Genomic DNA, 25,412 nt, shown 5'->3' with positions numbered 1-25,412 from the left:
CTATTAAGAGGAGGGAGAGGAAGAGAGAGGTGGGGGTGGGGGTGTGTACTCCGAGGAGCGCCTGACAGGAGAAGGGAGGGAGAGGATAATTTTCGAGATGGGGGGTGGAGAGTTTCCATACGGCACCACTGAGCAACGGCTTCACAACATCTAGTTCTCCTTTGCTTTGTGCCAGTTCCTTTGCGTTTTGAGGAGCATACAGATATGGTGGTGCTGAGGTTGGTCGTATTACTCCAGGGGCTGCTTCTCGCAGCACGGTGTGAGGTCAGAGCCAGAGACCCGGAGGTAGAGGAGGAGGAAGAACTGAAAGACATGTCGGATGGTGGTGGATGGGACCATAGAGTTCCACTGGTAGGGTTTGGAGCACCTCAGCATGGTGAAGGACTAAACAGGCAGAGCCCTGATGTCTATGGAGCTGTCCACCATCCTCTGGGTCATGGACACCAAGATCCCAGCCGTGGACATCTTTCTCCGGATGTGCCTGAGGAAACATCAGCTACAACTGAGAGCAGGGGCTCTCTTCCACGCACTGGGTAAGTTTTGCTCTTCCTCATTCATTCATTATGCTCCATTTGATTCAAACACAGAATCATGACACTGTACAAAAACAAATTATTTTCTTGAGGATTTTGTGGAAAAGAGGGTTGTCCACCAGTGTAATTCTGCCATAATCTGGCTCAATACATGCATGCCATAAAAAACATGTATGGTTTTATAGCTCTTTTTTTTTCTGGAGAGCCACCCAGGTTGAAGCAGAGCAGCTTGTGAAGCAATGGCTGTAAAAACAAAGTGTTCCTCTCCATCGCTTCCTCAAGTTTCTTATCTTCTTATCAAAGCAAATTTTTGTAACAATGTCTTTATTATCAAATTCGATCAATTCAATACATCTTTGCTGAATAAAAGGGGGAAAAAAAACTGACCCCAAACTTTTAAACAGTAGTGTATATGGCACATGAGGTTAAAGCAGAGAAGCTTGTGAATGGCTGTAAAAACACTGAGTTGGCTTCCTCTCCATCACTTCCTCAAGTTTCTTATCTTTCCCATCTCTGTTACAATCAATGTTTAACTGATGTGGAAACTAAACAGGAAATGCATTTCAGCAAACATTTGGAAGTACCTTTGTTGCTAAGAAAATTCTGTACTTAAAGGTCTCCTCTGACCCCACTTCTCCTCAAAGTGTCAAGACTCAAGAGTGCCCATATGTTTTCTCTTATCTCTGGCTAATCCATAGTAATTCAGCCTAATTACCTGGAACACATAAGAGCCAAATGTTTCCTGCGCTTTGAGATCTGCCTCTGTTTAATCTTTGAGTTGGGTCACTTGTTACCTCAACTCAGATGCAAACAGGCTTGAGTCTCTGATAACACCCTCCCTCTACAGTGTTTTTATTTAACATGTTGTAATTCATGTTGTGATTAAAGGAAGAACATCTGGTTTGGGTCTGATTAATGGTACAAAAGGGTTCTGAACTGTTCAACTGCAATTCATGCCGTTACTATATTTGGATTAAATTTGATTTGAGGTTGCCGATATTGTACAGTAATTTATCAATTAAACAATTGTAATTATAAAAAAGGGGAACTTAAGAAATGAAATTCAAAGAAATTGCATTTCTGTAGGTGTTGTTTTTAATAAAATGTAACAATAAACATAATCAGACACATATACAGAAACATTAGATGATATTAATGATCATTTGCCATTGAAATGCCAAATGTTTACATTATATTTGTATGAAATAATGTTCAATTTTATAGCAGAAATTAATTTCCCATGCTATAATTTAAAGGGTTAGTTCACCCAAAAATGAAAATAATGCCATTTATTACTCACCCTCATGTCGTTCCACACCCGTAAGACCTTCGTTCATCTTCGGAGCACAAATTAAGATATTGTTTATGAAATCCGATGGTTCAGTGAGGCCTCTGTTGAGAGCAAAGCCAATTCAAACTCTGAAGGTCCATAAAAGTACTAAAAACATATTTGAAACAGTTCATATGAGTTCAGTGGTTCTATCTTAATATCTATATGGGCCGATTTCAAAACACTGCTTCATGAAGCTTCTGAGCTTTATGAATCTTTTGTTCCGAATTAGTGATTCATATCTCCCATCAAACGGCTAAACTGCTGAAATTTGTTGCTCCGATTCACTGATTTGATTCGTAAAGCTCCGAAGCAGTGTTTTGAATTCGGCCCATATAGATATTGTTGAAAAGTCTTTATTTTTTGGGGTTTTTTTGGCGCACAAAAAGTATTATTGTCGCTTTATAATATTAAGATAGAACCACTCTACTCACATGAACTGTTTCAAATATGTTTTTAGTACCTTTATGGACCTTTTGTATCCACAAAGTATCCATTCTAGTTTGAATGGCTTTGTTCTCAATAGAGGCCTCACTGAGCCACTGGATTTCATCAACGTTATCTTAATTTGTGTTCGGAAGATGAACCAGAAGGTCTTACGGCTGTAGAACAACATGAGGGTAAGTAATAAATGACATTATTTTCATTTTTGGGTGAATTAACCCTTTAATTTCAATTTTTTTTTTTAAATAAGTGGATTAATTTTGTTATGATGACCTATAAATCATTTATAGTTTGATCTTTTGTCATTAAAGCCTACATTAGGGTAAACATAAAAGGCTTGTTAAATAACAGGTGGTCTTTAGGGGAGGTGCGAGTCTGTGGATAAGAGAAAAGATCCTTTTTAGTGATGCGATGTCTTGGCATGCATGGGCAACTCTGAAAAGCTAGAAAGAAAGGAGGTGAGACAAAGAGAGAGTTTGAAGCCCAGGTGCAGAGAATCGGAGGGATCTGGAGTACTTATGGACAGGAAGGAAAATGACATTTTGTACTTTTGTTGAAAATTAAATAAAAATTGACGGAAATAGCTTAAATAGAAATTTCACTTCACAAAGTCAAGCTTTCTGAACAGAAACATCTGTTGGAATATCACAACAAATCAAATGTCAAAACAAATTATATGTTCTTTTGAAATTAAACCTTGTTTTGCCAAAGTCAAACAAACAAGACACTAAATCTTTTGCCATTGAAATCCTCAGTATTCATCTGATCATGGAAGTTCTGACCTGACACTCCAGTGTACTTCTGTCCATGCCTGTGAATGAGGTTTCTATATTTCAAAACCAATCACACACTCTTCTTTCTCTGTTGTAGTTTGAGTTAATCTACTTTCATCCTGTGTCCATCTCAGGAAGCTGCTCTAGCTTACGACCTGGCCCTAAAAAAGTTTATTTCTTGGGTCTCAACCAATCTCAACAGAGGTCCTGTCCATCGAAAGCCTTGTTTCCTTTTGTGCTTAAGTCAATATAAACTGACCACTTCACTAGCTTATAATGGGCTTTATTTCTTGGACTAGAATCAAAAGCATGACATGGATGGGGAGAGTTTTATCTATTGCAGCTGTTGGACAACAGTGAGAGGCAATGAGAAGCCTGTATAGAGGATTAAAAAGTCAAACAATAACATTAATATTCTGTCTTAATATTTCAGTTCTGTATAAAGTAGGGTAAACGTCTGCTGATAAATGCATCAAAGCAACTTTTCAAAGCTCTTTAATTTTTAACAGGCCAGTATACAGGCCAGTTACTCTCTAACGTGTAATATGTTATAGCTTGGGATGAAAATTATACTTCATTCAAGATACACTGCAGTACTACAACTTTAAAGACTGTCAAAACATTTATAATGTGACAAAAGATTTCTATTTCATATAAATGCTGTTTTTAACTTTATATTCATTGAAGAATTCTGAAAAATGTATCATTGTTTCCACAAAAATATTGAGCAGCACAACTGTTTTCAACATTAATTTTAAAATATAGTCAAATAGAAGTTGTATGTTTTTTTTTATAGATATTTTGTTGTTGTTGTTGTGCATTTCAGACTCAAAAAACATCTGTTCACATGCCAAAATGACTTGAGGATTGCACTTCTACATTACACTTACATTTGAGGAAAGTAAGCATTACGTTTATGCATTTTTTTTTACCAGTTTTAAACAATAATTTTTATATAAAATAAGCAAATTATTACAATTAATTTCAATATTACTTGAAATATTATTCACAATATTATTGTATTTTTCATCAAATAAATGCAGACTTTTTGGGCAAAAAAATAAAAAATAAAAAATCTTATCAACCCCAAACTTTAAATATATCTTATCTTAAGAATTTTTAGATGTTTTTATTAAAAACAAGACAAAAACATACTGATTAAGAAAGTTTTTTTTTTTTTTTTTGCAGTACTCTGGAAATTCACATGACCAGAGGAAACTATGAAATGAAGGGGCTTAAGGTTAGAGGTCATGTCAGTTTGTATGCGTGGAAGTCCGTGGGTATCTTCGTTGGGTAAGGATCCCAGGATGAGGGAAGTTTGCAGGAGGGAAAGAGCATCAGACACTTCCTTCCTGTGAGGGGAGACTAATCGACAGAAAGCAGGAAAGAAAAGCAACGTGTTTACAGAGATGTCCATCCATAGACATGTCCGGAAGTGACATAAAACAAGTCTGATTTATACAGTATATATAATAAGCTTTTAGCGCTTAAGTCTATATGTCATGTTTTAATGCAAAAAAGATCAAAAGATCATCGGTCAAAATTTCTACCTGGCTGTGTACATAACTTTTTTAAACCTAAAAAATGCTTGATATGAAATTGGAGTTCGCTCATGGAAAGAGAATGTGTGTACTGTGTATCCAACTAAAACTGGACTGGATCATACAGTAAATGGATTGGATTGACAAACAAACTGCCCAATTTGTTATTGAATCAATGGTGCCAAAATGCTGTTCCAGATCATTCCAGCCCAATTTAACTCCTTCTTAGGGTTACAGAAGATAACGTAAGCCCTAGGTGAAGGCAGACGAGAAGGAAGCCTGTTGTGCCCCATCCCTTAATCCTTTAATCCCAGTCTGCCCCAGAATGAAACAAAATCACAGGCTTGTAAACTAAAATGATTCACATGCTTTACAAAGTAACTTCTCTTGAGACATATAATCCCTTTACCTTCAGATCCTATTAATCATTGATCACATTACAGTCAGCTTAGTGACCAAGACAAATATAATGTAAGAGGAATGACCAAGTAATGCTTAAAATACCCCTTGCGTTAACTCCACTCGAAAAGACAACAACAGAGACAAACGCCTTTACAACTGCAAAACAAGTCCCCTCTGTTTGACTTTTTCAGTTTGTGTGCATTACCAGAAAAATCATTGTGTTGCACAAGAATGACCGCATATTTGCCTTATTCTGACACGTTGTGAAATGTGAGTTGTTGTTTTTTTGTCACATAGTTTATTCTATTCGGAAACAAGCACATAAAGCTGTTTATTTAAGACTAACTGTGGCACGTATGGTATACAGTTGTATTTTGTTTCAGCTCAGACCTTGTGTAAAGCTCTCTAGGACAAGTCATGCTGTAAGTTTCATAGTCTAATGGTTTAAAATGCACTAAGTATTACTAATCGTCCACAAACAGTGCTGTTACTTGTTTCTCTCCATGTAACCATTGCAAGAACCAATAGTGTTGGAACAATTGTTTTTGTTGTGTTTTGGCTCATAACCAAAGTGCAACTTTGCCTAACCGATTCATTTGGCTTTGTTGGATGTGTCATGGTCTGTGGGTTTAAAACCACATGATACGTTACACAAATCAAGAACTCGACCTGGCGTATTCCCAGTCATTTAATCATCAAAACTCTTTCAAAAAGTACCGATCCCATTGACCTGATCTGCCCTGCATTCACGTTTGATTAATGGAGAGGTGAATACAGAGTTTCTCATTCCGAAACTCATACCGAGCGCATTAACCATTGACCAAAGACTGAACAATTACACCCCAAACAATTCACAACTCGGCAGTGGATGTGAGGGATTTGGCTGGGAGGTTTTGACCCGTCTTACTTGTGGACTATGAATCATACATCAAGAGGATTGAGCAAGTTACAACAACCAATAGCAGGCCGATGATCCTCCTCAAAGGACCATTTCCAAATACATCTGTCCACAAAGCCTTATCTGTCCAGCCTTTAACTTCAACAAACCTATGATCTCTGGTCATTCTTGATGGTTTACTCATAATCAGTAACAAAGCCTCATGTCAAAGATCAGCTCTATTGATGTAAAATAACTGCAGCCCATCATCATCAGCACTGCCGTGTCCTCAGAAAAAGGACCTCATAGCTGAACCCAGTGAAATATCAGCTCTCTGTTTTGTCTTTCTGGTCAGCCACCCTCAGGCAGTGTACATAACCAAACCTTCTAAACCTGTCATGTTTTATATATCTCCTAATGATGGAGATCCTTGTTTGTAGGAAAGTGAAAAAAGTGATGTGACATGTAACCAAGCCAATTTGTGCTCTGCATTTCACCCATCCAAGTACACACAAAGCAGTGAGTATTGAACACACAAACACTGTGAACACACCCAGCAGTGGGCAGCCATTTTTGCTGTAGTGCCCATGGAGTGATTGGGGGTTGGTTGTCTTGGGCACCTCAGTTGTGGGTAATGAGAGTGGAAGAGAGTGCTGTTCATTCACTCCCCCCACCTACAGTTCCTGACGGTACTGAGACTCAAACCTGCGACTTTCGGGTTACAAGTCTGACTCTAACCATTAGGCCTCAACTGCCTAATGGTTGCAGCAGGAACAGGGTGTTTGGACTAGCACAGGTCAGAAGGGGCTCTGTTATTTACATCATTGTAAGTCAATGGAGAACTTTTTTCTCCCTCACTTCCAATCAGATCAAGGTGTTGATATAAATGCCAATGTTTGCCATATTATTATAAACAAAGCATGTTTTACTTCCAGTAAAAAAGATAGGCTTTTCACATTTTGCTTTTTTTCTGGGTTAACGTTTTTTTAAACAGATAGTTCAGATTCATTCTGATTGGATTATGTGTTTGCATTACAGTATATTATTAATGCTCCAAGATGTTTCACCCTGTACCTAAAGGTGCCTTTTCGCATACAATTGTCGTTACAATTTTACGTTTTGTGATAGTCGCACAGAACTTTCAAATTAGTTGTGAAGCAGCCGTTACACTCTGCATAATAACCATAGTAAAATGAGTGAATAATTAATGTGTGAATGTATCCACACAAAGTATGTCTAAAAGGAAAAACATGTTTTCAATGGCTAACCAATGTAAATAATGTAACAATTATAAAACCCATTTAGAGAACTAACATTTTATTGAAAGGATATTCATCATTTTCACTTTGTTTTTCCTCTAATCTCATAGTTTTGATTGGTCTTGATGCAAAGTTCAATGCATTTCAATGCATTTGAAGCTCAAATTGCATCCAAAAATTCTGCATACACATATGATCTGAGCTCCGCTCAAGTCTGTTGTTTGTTGGAGATACAGGTGCTGGTCATATAATTAGAATATCGTGAAAAAGTTCATTTTTTTATTGTAAATTATTTTAAAAAATTAAACTTTCATTTATACTAGATTCCCTACATGTAAAGTAAAACATTTCAAACGTTTTTTTTTTTTTAATTTGTTGATTAGAGCGTACAGCTAATGAAAGTCCAAAATCCAGTATCTCAAAATATTAGAATATTTACATTTGAGTTTCATTAAATGACCATCCCTACAGTATAAATTCCAGGTATCTCTTGTTCTTTGAAACCACACTAATGGGGAAGACTGCTGACTTGGTAATGGTCCAGGAGACAATCATTGACACCCTCCACAAAGAGAGTAAGTCACAGATGGTCATTACTGAATGGGGTGGCTGTTTACAGAGTGATATATCAAAGCATATTAAATGCAAAAAGTTGACTGGAAGGAAGAAATTGGGTAGGCAAAGGTGCACAAGCAACAGGGATGACCACAAGCTTGAGAATATTGTCAAGAAAAGCCGATTCAGACACTTGGGAGAGCTTCACAATGAGTCAAATGAAGCCGGAGTCAGTGCATCAAGAGTCACCACACTCAGACATCTTCAGGAAAAGGACTACCAAGCCACTTCTGAAACAGAAACAACGTCAGAAGCATCTTACCTGGGCTAAGGAGAAAAAGAACTGGACAGTGAACAGTGGTCGAAAGTCCTCTTTTCAGATAAAAGTAAATTTTGCATTTCATGTTGAAATCATGGTCCCAGAGTCTGAAGGAAGACTGGAGAGGCACAGAATCCAAGCTGCTTGAAGTCTAGTGGGAAGTTTCTGAAGTTAGTAATGATTTGGGGGGCTGTGACATCTGCTGGTGTTGGTCCATTGTGTTTTATCAAGTGCAAAGTCAATGCAGCCATCTTCCAGGAGATTTTGGAGCACTTTATGCTTCCATCTGCTTTAAAGAAAGTTCCATTTACTTTAAAGAACTTTAACTTTTCTGTTTTGAAAATCCATTTTTTGATTGATCTTAGGAAATATTCTAATATTTTGAGATACTGGATTTTGGACTTTCATGAGCTGTAAGCTCTAATCATCAAAATTAAAAAAAAAAAAAAAAAAACTTTTGAAATGTTTTACTTTACATGTAGGGAATCTAGAATATATGAAAGTTTCATTTTTAAAAATAATTTACAATAAAAAAAAAATAACTTTTTCACGATATTCTAATTATATGACCAGCACCTGTAGTAGAAAGGTGTCTTAAGAATACCCTTGACCTGTGGTAAAGTCACTGTCCCATCTCATGGCTTATTTTTATTTCACTTTGAATTAAGCAATGTTTGACGCTTGTAGTTTTGAATGGAGGTTAGCACCACTTTTAACCCTTAAAAGAGGTTATATACATATCATAAACAACCTCATTAAATATGCATGTGCACTATATAGTTTATATGCTGAAGGAAACTGTCAAAAATTTTGAAATGCTTACTTGATGTACAGCACTAGTGCAGGGGCCGGATTCACAAACATCTTCTTAAGAAGAAGTTGAGAAAATTCTTAAGAGAAATTCTAAGTTCTTAAGAATGTTCCTAAGTGCAATTCTTGAAAAATTCTTAGGAAGTTCTGAAATATTTTCTTGCTGTAAACTGCATTTATTCCAAGAACTTTGAGGAAAACATCCGGCCATTTATTCTTTAAATGAATTTGAGATTACCATGGATACAATCCAAGAAATACAATACAGGGCTTAATGTGTCACTTGTAGTTCGATATTTTCCTCTAGATAATATCTTTGGGCTTGACCCTGACAACTAGGAGAAAAGGTTCAGCTAAACACAAGCCCATACTAAAACTGTATTAGTACAATGAACCTCTGGCCTTGACCGAACTGGATACTTCCGATGTTTCCTAACTACAGAATGTACATATTAGGTTGTGTGGCTGACGTTCACTCTCCCTTCCAGGAATTGGTGTGCATTTGTTCACAAGCGTGCTGTTACTGTAGCAGTATCCTGTGGAACTGAGAAGTACACCATTAAGTCCCAGAGTCCCTGTCCTAACGGCACCCCAGACTGCCAGCTAGTCATGTAAGTGAATTACACATCTTAAATGTGAAGTGTGTAGTTTCTGCGCTGCTAGAGGCACCAAACAGAACTGCAAAAATAAGGACTGTTTTCAAACGCTCCCCTCACCTGCTATAGAGTGTGACGGATTAACGCTCAGGCCTTCCAGGCACGTGCACAGGGCACTAGACCAGTGGGGGTGGCCCAGACAAGCTGCCAAAAATCCCCCTGCCGCCCGGCCAAACAAGAAATTGGAGTGCCACCCTGCCCCGGCTTAACGGAGCACCAGGGGGCATTTAGACAGGTTCGTGCTCAGGGCACAACCGTGTCATAATCCGTCCCTGAGTACAACAGTCGGGTTCCAGAAGTAAAAAATCCCATTCTTTCATTCATTTTCTCCACAGGTTAACTGATTTTGAATGATAACTTAAAAACTTTTAAAGACAAACCTACTGTGAGCTACAAGGTTGTTAATCAATGGAATATGTTGTTGAAGCCACCAGCCTGTATTATTTCAACCTATTTTTTAAATAACCATGCTCAACAATGGAAAACTACATTGATTCTGCAGAGAAATCACCACCAATCACAGAACACTTTATTTTAAGCACTGAGTCAGTTTCATAATACTCTTAAACTACTTAAATATTTGTATATATATGCATAATAAATATAAATTATATTTTGTAGTTTGGAATAGAAAAGGTATTTTAACATAATTTATATATTTCTTATACCTTAATCTGCAAAGTGCGTAGCTTGACTTAATCTTCATTTGTATGCAGGTACAAGCTGTCCACTCGGCCAGTGTACAGAGAGAGGCAGAAAATCTTCACTGCACTGCTGTGGCATTGCTGCCCCGGGCATGCTGGGAAAAACTGTGAGGAGACAGGTACTGATGAGCTTTCCACAACAATTCCACAACAAACAAAAAAAGAGATTTGTATGCAAGCATTTTTTATTTTTTATTCAGTGGCAGAAACAAGCTTCCATAGATTTGAATACACTGCTTGGCCAAAAGTACTGTATGCGAACACCCCCCTTCTAATGAACGGGTTTGGCTCTTTCATTGGTAATTGCTGTAAACTGGACTAGATTGTCTTAATTGGATGTAAAATGACTTGTGTAAAAGGTGCTTTCCACTGGTGAGGTGCCATATGTTCTTGAAAACATAAAAATATATATTGCATTTTCTGTGCTCTATGTCAGTCACAGATGGCCACGTCTCTGAGTCTCAAGACCCCACCATGGCAGGCAGACCACATCCGGGAGGACATGAAGCGACAGACAGACGTATGTGATGCAAAAACTTTTTAAGCTTTAAAATAAGTTGAAGTTAATCTAAATATTTGCAGTCTGTAATTGAATAGTCTCTAATACAGCATGGTTAGTTGAAGCACTGGATACTGATTGGTTAATACAGCATTCTAGCCGAGCTGACTCTATACCTGTGACAGACAGACATTCTTTGGGTCCCATCTGTGTCCTGGCCATTGAAACAAACTGAGGAAATGACAAAAGTGTGTTTGTGCAAATATTGGTTGGCTATGGGAATGTTATTGGCCCACATGGGAGGACGGAAAAGGGCGTATGAGTATTCTGAAGGCAAGGGGCGAGCCCACACAGAGCGTTAACGGGTGTGACCGCGCTTCAGTCCGAGCATGGACAAAACAAAAATGGTCTTGGGTAAATACACACATGCACTGGAACACACTAGAATAATAGCACATTTTAGAGGAGGCTGTCAAATCCACAGTTCTAAAAATAATCCTTTGAGCTGGTTGTTGGGACACAAACAAAGGCTTTGGACACAAACTTGGAAATTCCCATGCTGCTGATTAATCTGATACTAAGCACACCTACTAATGACCTTCCTGAGATTCAAACGCACAGGTCAAAGTGCACAGGTTGCATTCATGCAGTGAATAACAAGTAACAAAACTGTCTGATGGCAAAGTTTCCATCAATCAATACAGTGGTGAAACGTCACATAACATTTGGTTCTGCATTTTTTCCTTCTTTCTCTTAAGGATATAACAAACTAAATCAAGCGAACAGAGAGCAGAATGATTTCCAAATGTTTGGCGCTCCACTGTATGAAGCTCAACAACCCGATTTAGAGAATCAAACTGCAACGGAGCCCATCGATGATTATGAGCACAGCACTCATGCTGGCCATGACCACCATAACAGTCACCACTTTGAGAGGAGAGGTATGTTAAGTTTTACATGCAACATACCTCACATACTTGTACAAACTATGAGAATTTAAGAAAATGCCATTTGATTCAACAAATTCTGTATGCTTTGACCATCTAAAAATTACAAATAAGTGTTTTGCCTCCAAAAATGACAGCTGTCACTTATTGAAAACGTATTGGCTTCGCTAAAGTCTGTGGTTAAACACAAGCTTGAGTTTTATTCTCATAGGCTCACTCTTATTCTACAACATAAAATTCATCAGTAATACCACACTTACGCCTCTTGACAAAGGCGGTTGCTAACGAGTGTCTAAAGAAAAAAGAAAAACATCATTATGCAGCTTTTACTCTCTCGTTATGTTTATACTCGCATACTTGCAAACTATTTTAACTTCAAATTTTCAACTTATGGATTTGAAATAAAAGATTGAAAAGTGTTGTTTATTTATAGCCTAATTTTTTTTTTACTTCTGCCAATTGTATTTAGGTTTGATGAGTCATAAAAAGTTGTCTATTGTGAAGATTGCCTTGATAAACAAAACGTGTAATAATCAGAAACTTTTGTTGGTCACAGAAAGTGAATGGAAAATTCCTTTTGGGTTTTTGCCGAGGGAACCAGGGTGATGCTAACTTCTGGGTTGGCCCACAAAAATATGTAATTCCAGTAGCACTCTATATTGGCAGTTATCCATTTTCATCTATAATATCCTCTTGTAATATTTTCCCAAAAAAAAGGCCTCTCTTCCCAATCTCTTGTAAATACAAACACTACTGAAAACAGAACATGTGTGTAATCCATACCAAAATGTTTACTAGACACTTCCTTTTGTTGTAATATGCATTGTCAGAGATATTATGGGGATATTATTCTTGTCTGTCTCGTCAAGTGCCGGTCTCTCTTATATCCTACTATGCAGAGGATGCCGGATTAACAGAACAGTAAATAATGGAAAAACCTCCATTCCTTTTTGATAACAACTCCTCACCATCACTTCACATTACTAGTTCCGGCACAGGATATCCTCTCTTTCCCTGGGAAAATGTCCCCCATACATTGTATGGTTGTGAGCGTGATGTAATGGTCTATTGAAATGCTTCAGAGATAGATTGAATCCAGCCACACACATCCCTAACTGCACCATTATTGGGAAAATAAGGACATATTTGTCACATAAATAACGCTTGAAAGGCTCTTTTAAAAGTTTATTCTCTTCCAAAAATAAGACAAAAGAAAGAGGAAAAACTTTGAAGTTTGGATTGAGAATTTTCCCCTTGTTTCCCTGTTGTTCTGGGTATTAATAGAGCTTTTGTGTCTGTGTGAAATGTGGTTCACATAGTAAAGGTAGTGTCAGGGTAATAAAACATGAATCAATTATATATCCTAGACTTTACAATAGGGCTGAAACGATTAGTCGACATTATCGACAACGTCGACAATAAAAAATTGTAAAAAACAAATATTTTTGTTGTCGAATAGTCTCTTGCCTGCAATAACGCGGTGTAACCAGTGGGGCGCTGTAGCGCATTACTGTAATGCTGCTCTCCCGGATCCAATCTAATAAAAGAAGTCAGCGCTTTGGAGTACATAGTGCAAACGAAGTCTAACCCGTGAAATGTGGGAGATTAACATAGCATAAACATAACAAACATAACGTTTAGCATAACTACAGAATACTGTCATGCAGGGCCACCAACTCTCATTCAAACTCACTGTTCTCACGCCACACGTCCCACACAGTGAAAGATGCATCGCAGAGCAAAGAGGACACAGACAACGCGCCGACAGATAAGACAGATCAGGTTACTTATGATATAAAACTAAGTCTCAGCTTTTAAATTCTGTCAATTTTACTACGGGATTCAAACAATACTTGTGGTTGTGACGCTGTTTAACGTGGAGTGGCAGATCGCTGTAACACCTCAGTTCAAGCGGTATGTGAACCTATTCCTCTCTATTACAGCACGAAATAGACATGAATGAACATCAAAAAGTACTTACTGAATTTACTGAAATGAATCCATCTCTAACGTAATCACCTAATAAGAGTTTTAACCGCAGAAAGAAGTCAATAAAACTTGCAAACAAATATATCACACAAAATGTAACATTTACCTCAGGAAAGCCATTCAATGACCATAAACTCGATAGTTAGTGTATATATATATATATATATATATATATATATATATATATATATATATATATATAGAGAGGGACATTTTTACAAAAAAAACAACAACAACAACAACAACAACACATAATTAACGTTACATTAAATTTTTATATAAATACATTAATATTTTTACTGTTATTAAAAAGTTATTACAATTCCCAGACTTAAAAACACAGTACCAGTCATTGTAACAGTTGGACTATTGATGACTTCTGAGGGGGAAAGAAAACCTAAAGGATATTGGTCTATTTAGTTGGCGTGAAAATCATTAAAAATACACTTTCAAAAGCTGAAGTGATTTCCTTTTTTTATTTACTAGTTAAAGTACAGTATAACTCAGTATTTTAACTAATTGCTAAAGTGGAATAATCAAACAAAGCTTACTGATTAATCAGTGCAATAATCGATGATTAGTTGATTAATCGTTCTAATAATCGATAGATTAATCGACTATCAAAATAATTGTTTGTTGCAGCCCTACTTTACAACATCAGAAAAAAGCAGCAGGAGCATAAATTCTGAAGCTTTTCCAGACAGTGTTTTGACAGCATGTGAATAAAAAGAATAAAAATGGCACATGACCTCTATGTCAGGTTCCCAGCAGGGAACTTCTGCATGTAGAGATCTCTTCCTGCTTAAAACTCCTCCCTAAAACTTATGCACTCATGATCAAAATGTACCACACACATACTTTATTTCATTGCATGGGATGTAAAAGACCCTGGGCTGTTGACTGGTCAATTAAAGGTTCAAAGTTCAGATGAATGACCCAGCCTTAACTGGAAATTGAGATATAAATCTTTCCGACATGATATTGATGTTTCCTCATGAGCAGCATAGAAAGTCAAACAGGACAAACAGTACCACAGGGAAAATTATTATCCAAGAATAGTATCAAATTTCTATTATTGGCAATGTGGTTATTATTCTCCAAAACATTACTGTTTCTGGGATTCCCCTCTTTGTAAGTTGCTTAGAATGTTCATAAGATTCTTTCTAAACAAGGTTAATTCAAAGTTCACATGTCTAGAAGATGTCTGTTCATCATTTTTCAGACCCTTATGCTGTAAATGAAGGCGTTCTTCACCCTGATCACTATGGGCTCTTGAAAGAGGCTGTGATGTCTCAGCTGCAACCTGTCTTGGAGAATTTCAATCTAACCCTGGAACGGCTCTTTCAGGAGGTGCAGGGTTTGCAGCGGGACATGGCCCAAATCCGATTTGATCAGGGGCAGGGAAGGGTCGCTGAGCCTCTAGAAGTTGGTGGTGAGCAGCCCAATCTACAGGAGGCTGTTGAGGTTGAGTTGAGGGAGAGTTTACAGAAACTTGAGGAGGTGAAAGCTCAGTTTCACAACCATCGCCATGAGGTAGAAGCAAGGCTCCATGCGCAGCATACCATGTTACACTACAACCTGACAAATTTCAAGACGGACTTAGATGTCAAAATCAAACGTCACCAAAAGATCTTGCAGGTCAGAATTTTTACTCAACCTCAAACAACCTCAGATGATTTTTGCTCATGCATAACAATTGTACTGAATGTATATATCTTGCTCTAGGTAAACCTCCAGTCTCTGAACACATCAATGTCTGAAGTGATACAAGAGCAAGAAAGGCTGGACAAGGAATTTCAGAAGATTCGGCCTGAAAATAAGGTTGATCCCATACAGAGTCAGTCTCATGATAGCACAGCTGTATGGGAGGCCATCACGCGTCTGGATAACAAAGTCATCAACAACACAGTGGAACTTAGTGCCTTGATTGAAGGCCACGAACAAGTGACTGCAAACATCAAGGACCTCCAGAATGGTTGGAGAGATCTCGACAATAAAATAGTCCAGACTGGCCGCAACAGCCAGATTCAGTTTATGGAGACTGGTTTGGAGGTGGAGGCAGCGAAGGTAGTAGTCCTTGACCGTATTAATGAGCTTAGCAGCAACATCAGTGTTCTCCAGCAAGCCCTGCAGGAGATGGAATCCGATGTTGACTATCTTTATACAGAGTATTACAAGAATGTAAGTTCAGCAAGTAGGGAATGTGACTGTATCGCTCTTGGAGTATCTGTGACGCAGTTGGAGCAAACTGTAGCTAATGTGATGGAGATAGCGAATGAAAACAAGTTGGCACGGGAGCGTGAGGCACCGGAGATGTTGGACAATCGGGACAATGGCGCTTGGGTCCCATCTGTGGAAGACCTCAAACTAGGACTACTGAATGTGCAACGGTCCCTTGCTTTTGAGCAGGAAAAGAGCAGAATATTACAGCAAAAAGTGACCCATCTCATGACCTCTTTCCTGGACAGCAAGCAGGATATTAATACACTCCAGGAGCAGAACAGGACCAATTTCGAGAAGATTGAGCACCTAAGTAGCATTTTCAACACCTTGCTTCAGGATGCCGTTCGTCACTCGGAGGTGCTACAGATTTTGCTTGGGGAAGAGGTGCTGGAGTTCATAAGGAGGACCAGAAACGGTTCTCCTCAGGACCAGAAACATTACTCTATACCAAAATTGAGGGAAAGCATTAAAGACATGCAAGAGCAGATCAAAGAACACAGCCTCAGCTTAGCCTCAACGGTGAACTCTGCTACCTCTGAGGTGACGGCAGCAGATGAGCCCTCTGTGCTTGCAGACTGGGCCTCGGTGGGCACCAAAAGGAGACATGGTGAAAGATTTGCCCTGTCCGAGGAACTGCCGGAGTACTCTGATGATGACTTCTGGACTTTAGAGAAAACGGTAAAAGAGCTTGGAGCTCATATCAAACAGCTTGAGGAATATCAATGTCCTTCTTGCTGCAACTGCAATAAAACTGCTGCCACTAGTGGTGTGGAGGTAAAACTGCAGGCAGAGGTAGATACTTTGCGTAACGACCTCGAGACCCACCTTGGAGTTTTTAACGGCATTTTCAGTAACACAGAGGGACTTGCTGACTCTGGGGTGTCGGTGGATTTGGATAAATTATCAGCTTTGATGAAGAGAAAGGAAGCAAAGCAACAAAACAAGAAACAAAAGAAGAGAGCAGACAAAAGAGCTGTTCAGACAGGGGACCAAGTGAATTTCCGCAACAAGAGAGATGCATCACTGGAGTCTGCAGGTAAGGAGATATTTAAAAATATAGTACTGTGTAAAACTACTCAAACTCTGATAGTTCAGCCAAAAATGAAAATTCTGTCAATTAATTACTCACTCTTATGTCGTTCCAAATGAGTAAGACTTTCGTTCATCTTCAGAACACAAAGTTGTATCTCTTTGATGAAATCTGAGAGCTTTCTGTCCCTCCGTTGGCAGCTATGCAACTACCACTTTGATGCTTCAAAAAGTTTATAAAGAGATCGTAAAACTAAGTAATCCATATTAATTGAGCAGTTTAGTCCAAATTTTCTGGAGACACGATCGCTTATATGATGTACATTTAATTTAGGCTTTTATCCACATATAAACATTGATCAGAGAACATAAACAGAAGCTCAACGAACCTGTGTGATGCGCGAGAACAAACCTCATTGGTTCAGTCTGTTCATCATATAAAGTGTCTCTTCAGAAACTAAACCATTCAATTCATATGGATGAATTTTATGATCTCTTGCTACAGTTGTGTAGCTGTCAAAAGAAGGACAGAAAGCTCTCAGATTTTATCAAAAAGATCTTCATTTGTGTTGGAAGGAAAGTCTTACTGGTTTGGAACGACACGAAGGTGTGTAATTAATGACAGAATTTTCATTTTTGGGTGAACTGTCCCTTTAACAATTTTTCTTACGCTCTAAATTTTTTTTTTTTTCCCTGCAATCGTCACCTCAGGGGTTACTCTGTTAAAGCACTGCACTTGTTTTATAATTATAATTAGTCTCACATGACATGCCAGTAAAAAAAAAAGATATCATGGCAACAAAATAAGAATTCATTCCCGCAACTTCGTTTTCGTCAAATCGTGGCCACGATTGATTCATATTGAATCTAGAGTACAGGTTAGTTGTTTTATTTGTATGACAAGAGCACCCCCAGTGAAAGTCATTTGTAATTGCACTATCACGTCCCTTTTTTCCTTTCTCTCTGCATTCACATTTTAATACCTTACCATTATTATTTGATTCCAAACAGTACTTCGTCAGCACCCAGACAGTCCAATTATGTTCCTGGCCAGCAGTACAGAAGGTTCTAATGGATCTGGCACAATCCTTTTTGAAAGCGTGGCCCTAAATCATGGACAGCTATACTCACCAAAAACAGGCATATTTCGTGCTCCTACTTCTGGTGTCTATCTCTTTGTGGTGACACTTGACTTTGGACCAGGCCTGTCTCTGGCTCAATTAAAGAGAGGTGGAGAGGTAGCTGCCTCCTTACGGCAGAACCCCAGGAAGTTGGGTGCACCTGCAACACGCGTCTGCATCCTGCAGATGGAGCAAGGAGAGGAACTCCTTCTAGAGCTGGTGCAGGGAACTATAGAGCGCAACAACCCACAAGATAACACATTTGCTGGCCTACTAATACTGCAGACCACCTGAGAACATACGACACTCTAAAGGTGCAAAAAGACTGAAAGAACCTCTTTTTTTTTTTTTCACACTGCCCATCATTTAAATTTTTCTTTCAGGATCTGAGAAACTAAAATAACAGCTCATGTTGTTAATAATAGGGACAGGATATTGAGACATTGAGCAAGGTTTAGATGATGTGGCCCTGTCTGGTGGCCTATCAGAAGTCTTACATTTGGCCTTAATGTGACATCTACATTATATTCCTTACATGCGCTGTGCCCTAAACAGATTTCAAGATATTGTGCTTTTTCAGTAAAATATGACACACCAAAAACAGAGAAAAGAAATTGTGTACTAAAATTATATATTTTTAAAAGATTACATGGACAAATATTATACAGAGTATGAGGCCTACTTATAAGGCACCCTTTCAACATGGGGCTGAATAAACCAAAACATTTTTCCAAATTAGACAGTAAAGGTCATTTAATATTTTACACAGAGGTGGGCTGGGTGATACTAAAGCACATTGAAATATCTACAGACATAAATACAGTATTTTAAAACTCATGTCCAATCAACATACTTCATAATTAATTATGGTGAGAAGCCGCATTGTCGGTTCTCGGGTGAAGAACAGAAGCCGTAGGGGATGGAAGCAAAACCATTGGAATAGTCACAATAAGATGATTTCTCTTTCTTTAATGCAATCAAATGCTAACTTGACGGTCCATTTGAAAATCCCTTTTCAGCCACAGAAAAGCATTTGATATAGATTCCACAGATCCAACTTTAGATTACTTGTATAGTAAAAGCTACAAATGTATTTTCATATACACTAAATTTAGTGTTTCTCTAGCATATTGTAATGTATGTTGAAGTTAACCACACTGAGGTGAGAATGTTTCCTTTTTTTTTAAATCTATTATTTATTTAAATTGTTTGGTTTTAATCAAGATGCCCTTTTGGCGTTTCAGGGCATACTGTATTAAAATCATGACAAAGCACCTTAGTCTGGCACTGACATTATCAAAGCATTGTACATTCACACTTCCTGTCTTTAAGGGCCCAGATATTGGTGTAAAGAGCTATTGTGAATTGTTGCTTTGTTGCTATTAACAAAACACATTGGTCTTTTCAATGGCACTAAGAATAATAAACAAGTATTCTGGGATACAATACTGCATTTTTTAAAAGAATAATAAAATTAAATCTGCATGGGAGTTCTGTAAACATGTTACGTAACAATAATGTGTATTTTGGACTATACTAGTTACCAAGATCGTATTTTGGCAGCCCCAACTGAAACATTAAGACCTGATGACTAACAGATGTTACTTGCGGTCGTACCCTTCAACTTTGGGCACTTCACAAGCAAACACAGTTCAAAATTTGATTAATAACATTGGCAAAGACATACGATCAGAATATCACCAAATCCTCAAAAATTTGCACTTTCAAGTCACAAGTCACATTTATACTGATAGCATCCTGTACCAAAAAAAAAGAAAAAAAAAAAAAAAAAAAGACCCAACTTCTCTGAATGAAGGAAACTCAGGAATGTATCAACTCTATCACACCAACCAGAAAGCAGATATCCCTCCCACAAACACTGCATTGAGTTTGGCAACTCTGAAGTGGTATTCAAGATTGCCTAATCACTGCTAGTAGGAGATCCCCCTCGACTGCAAACATCAGTGAGTATGAAAAGTTTTCTTAATTAAAATGAGCTTTTTGACAGCTGGTTAACTTTCCAAAAATATGGTCAATTCTTAGTGAAAGATTCAATTGACAATGTTTTCTATTCTGAGGATATTAAAAATGGCATGCTTTAAACATTGCAAACAATATATTGTTTCATGCAACAAAATCATGAATGGCATGCATCTCTTTATCTTCAAACTTATGTCAGGGGTCTCATTTCATAAAAACAGGTTATTTTCATCAGAAAACATGTTGAGAGAAGATCTACTATATAGATGAATTAAGATTTTCAAAAGCCACACATTAGGCTGCAAGAGGCACAGAATCTTCCCCTAGATATTCTACAATGGCTGTTAACTGAACGAGATTATATTGATAGTATATTGTTTTGCTGTTTTCAGATCATTTACTACTATAATATATTTACATGTCATACATTAAATCACAGTATGCTTTACACAGATTCCATGAGAAGTCAACAGCATTTCATCCATATGGCAGGAGGTTTATCCCAGAATCTAAAGAAACATATTCAGAACAACTGAGTGTATTTTAAGGCAGTGGGGTTTACTTTCTCTCCCAAAATCTCCAGAAGGTCCCACTCTACTGTTTGTGTCTGTTGCAGTAATCCTCTGATCCAACTTTGCAATGATACAGCTTTCACAGAAAGCAGCAAAGGCACCATTGTCTGATCCAACAGAAAAAGAGAGCTTGTTTCTCCTGAAGGGGACAAAGATGTCAAAAACGAAATAAAAGCCACTCCGCTGATCAGATTTTAATGTCTTGAGATTCCACCATTTTTGCCAAAGTCTTCTTGACTCGTAGGATGGTCAGGCGTGATGCAGGATTGTGGGCCCAGCATTCTGACATCAGCTTCAACATGGCCCTCAAGCACTGCGGAGACAAACTCTTTTCAGATCACAACATACATTTCTCTTCAATACATACTTCTGACCTGAAGCTCCTATGCAAAGCTACAAATATTCACTAAATCTGTAAATATACTGCCATCTGCTGGTCAGAAACTGCTTGCTGGCTCACCTCATCACTGTTCCATCTATTGGATACGGTGGGCCGCAGTCCTTTGACGCACACAACCTCCAGCATATCCTCATAAGATGGGTCTGATGGGACCATCTCATAATATGGTAGCTGATAGTCCTCAACAATACCTGGGAAACAATCAATGGATGTATTCATGAACTGTTTGAATTCTGTAAACATCCACAACAGGAACCATTTTTATTTTAGAAAGATTTAGATCAAAATACTTAAAGTTGTGATGTAACAGAAGTAGTGACAGGTCTCTTTTTTATTGTTATGTACATCTGAGTGAAAATATTTATCAAAAAGAAAAATGTAGGGTGGGGAAAAATGTAAAGCTTGGTTCAATTCATCAGTTGTTGATTGGATAGAGGCAGACCTGAATGCAAGCTTACAGTTGACTGTGAAAAAGGGGCGGAGTTTAAGCTGACTAAAGGACTAGATAAGTCCTGAATATGTCATCAGAGAGTAGTCTCTTGTTTCACCAGAAGATCTTAAAGGGATAGTTCACCCAAAAATGAAGATTCTGTCATCATTTACTCACCCTTATGTTGTTCCAAACCCATAAGATTTTGTTCATCTTCGGAAAACAAATTAAGATATTTTTAATGAAATAAAAGAGAGATTTCTGTTCCTCCACTGACAGTCTATGTAACTACCACTTTGACGCTTCAAAAAGTTCAGAAAGAATAAAGTGGTTTAGTCCAAATTGCTTTATATGATGAATTTAGGCTTTTATTCACACATAAACATTGATCAGCAAACATAAACGAGCTCAACCGAACCTGCTTGAAGTGCAAGAACAAACCTCATTGGTTCAGATGCTGAAATGTGCTGTTTAACATATGAGAATGAACCTCATTGGTTCTCAGACATCAAGCAAGCATTCTTGAGCTTCCATTTACCATATCTGATGTGTGCGTTGATGAAAGTTTATATGTGAATAAAAGCCTAAATTAAATCTGTTCAGCGTATAAAACGACCAAGTCTCTTCAGAAGATTTGGACTAAACCACTCTATTCATATGGATTAGTTTTTAGATCTCTTTATGAACTTTTTGAAGTGTCAGTTGCGTAACTGTCGATGGAGGGACAGAAATCTCTCAGATTTCATTAAATATTTTCATTTGTGTTCCGAATATGAACAAAAGTCTTATGGGTTTGGAACAACATGAAGGTGAGTAAATAATGCGAAATCACCCTTTAAGATTTAAAGATTTAAATAAAAAATACATGATTGAATCGTTCACAATAAGTTCATTTAGATGCATTTAGGAAATAGGTTGAATTTCCATTTCATGTCAACTTTAAAATAGACTTGTGCCGATATTCGGTAATGCGATGAATGAATATGCACGATATTGTAATCGTGGGCACTTCAGAATACCGTAAATAATAATTTATTACCAATTTTTTATTTTTTATAATGCAATTAAGAATACTTTACCCATCACTCATATAAAATGTACAACACCGCTGTATTCTGCGTCAAAAGGACACGCGCTCAGATGTAAACAAGCCCATCATGCATGAGAAGCACATGACTGAACGAGTGAAGGAGACGCGCTGAATGAAAGTGCACGTTCACTCTCTGACAGCAGAGGGCGCTGATGGAACAGCAGCATGCAGCGGTTACCACAGAAACCGTGCAAACAAAGTAACTGTGCTGGTGAAGTTTTTGAAATGCTTCAAACTGCCTTTAATTTTTTTGTAATCTCAGTGTTGTTCATCACAGCACCAAAAACTGAATAATTAAAAAGGATATTTATTTTCAAACCTAAACATGTTTATATTTTAATCTGGACTACAACATGCCCTAATGATTAGAAATGTTCTGATTATTTGTTATTGTTCAGTAAAACTTAAAGTCATACGGCTTCATTAGTTAACATGTTAATTCATTATTACCAAACTGACAATGAAAATTACTTATAAAGCATTAATTATTCTTAGTTAATGTTCATTTCTTAGTTACTGTTTAATAACATTACTAAAATCAAAAGAACTTATTTAATGGACCTGAGATAAAACTAACAATGATCAGTTGTGTTTCTAAACTAACATTAACAAAAAATAAAACTTTCTGTAACATATGTAGCTGTTGCTCAATCTTAGTTAATGCATTAAATAGAGACCTTATTGTAAAGTGTTATCTGTTGTTCTTTATAGCCTAATTCTTTTGCATTTTAATCTGTTTGAAAATTTCACTTTATATATTTTTTGTAGTGTATTATTGTATTTAAACATTCAGAGTTATTTTTGTTTTATTACAAAAAGAGTTCTTAAACCTGTTAAACTATGACAACATTTTTTTGCAACTTATTTTAATATCGTGATAAAAGCTTCAGCAATTAATCGCAACATGAAAATTTGATACCGTCATATGCCTACTTTAAAATGATATGGCTTGGATACGGAAAGGCTCTTAACATACGCATAAAGCAAAATAAAAGAAACATTTGACAGTGAATTTTTCATTGTCTCATGAATACCTCCAGTGACACAGCGTCGGGCCATTTCCCATATAACCAGCCCGTAGCTGTAGATGTCCGCCATGATGTAGGCCTGGAAGTGGTTCTTGTTCAGAGTCTCGTCCAGGACTTCTGGAGCCATATAGCGTCGGGTCCCCATACGTGTGCTCAGTGGGATGTCCACTTCATTTGTGTCACTACAACAACAACAACAACAAAAAAGTTACTTCCTCAAAATGACTGAACAAATCACTTAAAACTAGCCAATGAAACTAATGCAAAGTGACAATGCACCTGTTGAATTTAACAGCAAGCCCAAGGTCAGCGATGCAACAGGTGCCGTTTTTCTTTATGAGGATGTTCTTGCTCTTCAAGTCTCTGTGAGCGATGGCTGGTTTTCCCTGTGTGCCGTAGATCTCCGTATGCAGGTGACACAAGCCACAGGCTGCAGAGTAGGCCAGTCTGAGCAAGGCCTGTGTGTCCAGAGTGGTGAACTTCAAATAGTCATACAGAGAGCCGTTCTCATGGTAGTCTGTGATCAGGTACAGCTGTGTAGAGGCTCCAGTGCCATTTATGTCAGCAGCAATGAAGCCTTCGGGCAGATTGAAGAGAATCGCGTCACATTGGAAAACATGGCATTGATACACAATTAAAAACACCTCACTAATTTGAATGACATGAAGTGTACCTAGTACGTTCTCGTGTCTCATGAGCACGGTTTGGTAGATCTCCGTCTCTCTGAACCAGCTGGCCTCCTCTCGAGTAAAGAACACTTTGACTGCTACCTTCTCCCCCCGCCACCGACCAAGCCACACCTCTCCATATCGCCCTTTTCCAATAAGGCGCACCGTCTGGATCTGCTTCGCAATGGTGCGCTGCACCTGTAAGATGTGAATAGAAACAGTGAAAAAAAGCAAGCTGTTGACACTTAAATCCTACAGTCTGCATTTCAGATTTCTCACCAGCAGGGGGAGCCCAGAGCCGCTGCCTGAGGTTTGAGACTGGTTGATGAGATCTTTTAGAGATTCTCCTGCTGGGATAAAGGCCTCGTCCTGCTCCAGGTCTCTGTGGTAGCGCTGCCTCTCTGTCTGCCACTTATACCTGACACAGGACACAGTCAAACATGTTTTTTTACATCTATGCCTGACGTCAGAAAGATCCTTACTGACTCCTTTTTGAATATCAAGACAAAACACTTTTTAACAGATAGTTCAGTAAACAGACACTTTAAAAGATGCATTTGTTATAAAGGCAAACTTCTTTCACAGTTGTGTACCCATGCCAAGGTATAGAGTCTTGCCCCTACTTGCAGTAACAGAAGTGTTTGTCTTTTAACAACAACAGGCCATGATGTGGGTGGCATGTGTTTTCAACAGTGCTGTGCACAATCATAGCAGTTCAGTGATGTGGGAAAACAGGCACGTCACAAGCGGCTATTATATGTAAGAGCTTCAGTGCGGTGATGATCTCACCTGTAATAACAGATGACAGTGACACAGATGAGGGTGCAGAAGCACACAGACACTGAATGAGGAAGGCCAGCCAGTGAGGGTCTGGTGGTTCTGCAAAGAGATCAAGAGAAAACACATGTCCATCATTAAGGCATTGGGTTAGCCAGGGCTCAATCAGCAGGTCTGTTGAGATTTTTACTTGCTCTGTAAACAATATAAATGGGCAAATTTAATCATATATCTGTTAATACATTTTAAAATTATACTGTTGAAAACAGTTGTGCTGCTTAATATTGTTACTGAAAACCATGACACATTTTTTCAGGATTCTATGATGAATAGAAATAATGGATCAATAACAGCATTAATTTTAAACAGAAATCTTTTGTAACATTTTGACACGTCTCTACTGTCACGTTTGATCAATTTATTACAACCTTGCTGAATAAAAGTATTAATGTCTTT

At 37.9% G+C, this 25,412-nt stretch overlaps 2 protein-coding genes across 5 annotated transcripts in view; one reads left to right on the top strand and one right to left on the bottom strand.

The window, feature by feature from the left end:
• Window positions 1–95: 95 nt before the first annotated feature.
• Window positions 96–19,457, top strand: mmrn2a (multimerin 2a). 4 transcript variants are annotated; one of them, XM_048204718.1, is made up of 8 exons: window positions 96–533; window positions 9,332–9,454; window positions 10,216–10,322; window positions 10,646–10,723; window positions 11,461–11,643; window positions 14,861–15,276; window positions 15,364–16,897; window positions 17,902–19,457. In XM_048204718.1, the coding sequence occupies exons 1-8, from the start codon at window positions 205–207 to the stop codon at window positions 18,303–18,305; spliced, it is 3,174 nt and encodes a 1,057-aa protein (XP_048060675.1). In that variant the 5' UTR covers window positions 96–204; the 3' UTR covers window positions 18,306–19,457. The 4 variants fall into 4 exon arrangements, with proteins under 4 accessions (XP_048060675.1, XP_048060677.1, XP_048060676.1 ...); XM_048204717.1 differs by having other exon boundaries at window positions 97–533; window positions 10,640–10,723; XM_048204720.1 differs by lacking the exon at window positions 9,332–9,454.
• bmpr1aa (bone morphogenetic protein receptor, type IAa) overlaps window positions 18,626–25,412 on the bottom strand; it is a 25,281-nt gene continuing 18,494 nt past the window's right edge. Inside the window, 8 exon segments of the mRNA XM_048204721.1 lie at window positions 18,626–20,876; window positions 21,024–21,154; window positions 23,518–23,693; window positions 23,791–24,088; window positions 24,185–24,377; window positions 24,459–24,597; window positions 24,969–25,026; window positions 25,029–25,058. Of these exon segments, the coding sequence (XP_048060678.1) occupies window positions 20,751–20,876; window positions 21,024–21,154; window positions 23,518–23,693; window positions 23,791–24,088; window positions 24,185–24,377; window positions 24,459–24,597; window positions 24,969–25,026; window positions 25,029–25,058 (1,151 nt within the window). The 3' untranslated portion in view covers window positions 18,626–20,750.

This window comes from Megalobrama amblycephala, linkage group LG10, assembly GCF_018812025.1.
Source record: "Megalobrama amblycephala isolate DHTTF-2021 linkage group LG10, ASM1881202v1, whole genome shotgun sequence".
Classification (NCBI taxonomy): Eukaryota; Metazoa; Chordata; class Actinopteri; order Cypriniformes; family Xenocyprididae; genus Megalobrama; species Megalobrama amblycephala.
The sequence above is the reverse complement of the archived record's forward strand: the minus strand, read 5'-3'. Positions and strand labels throughout refer to the sequence as shown.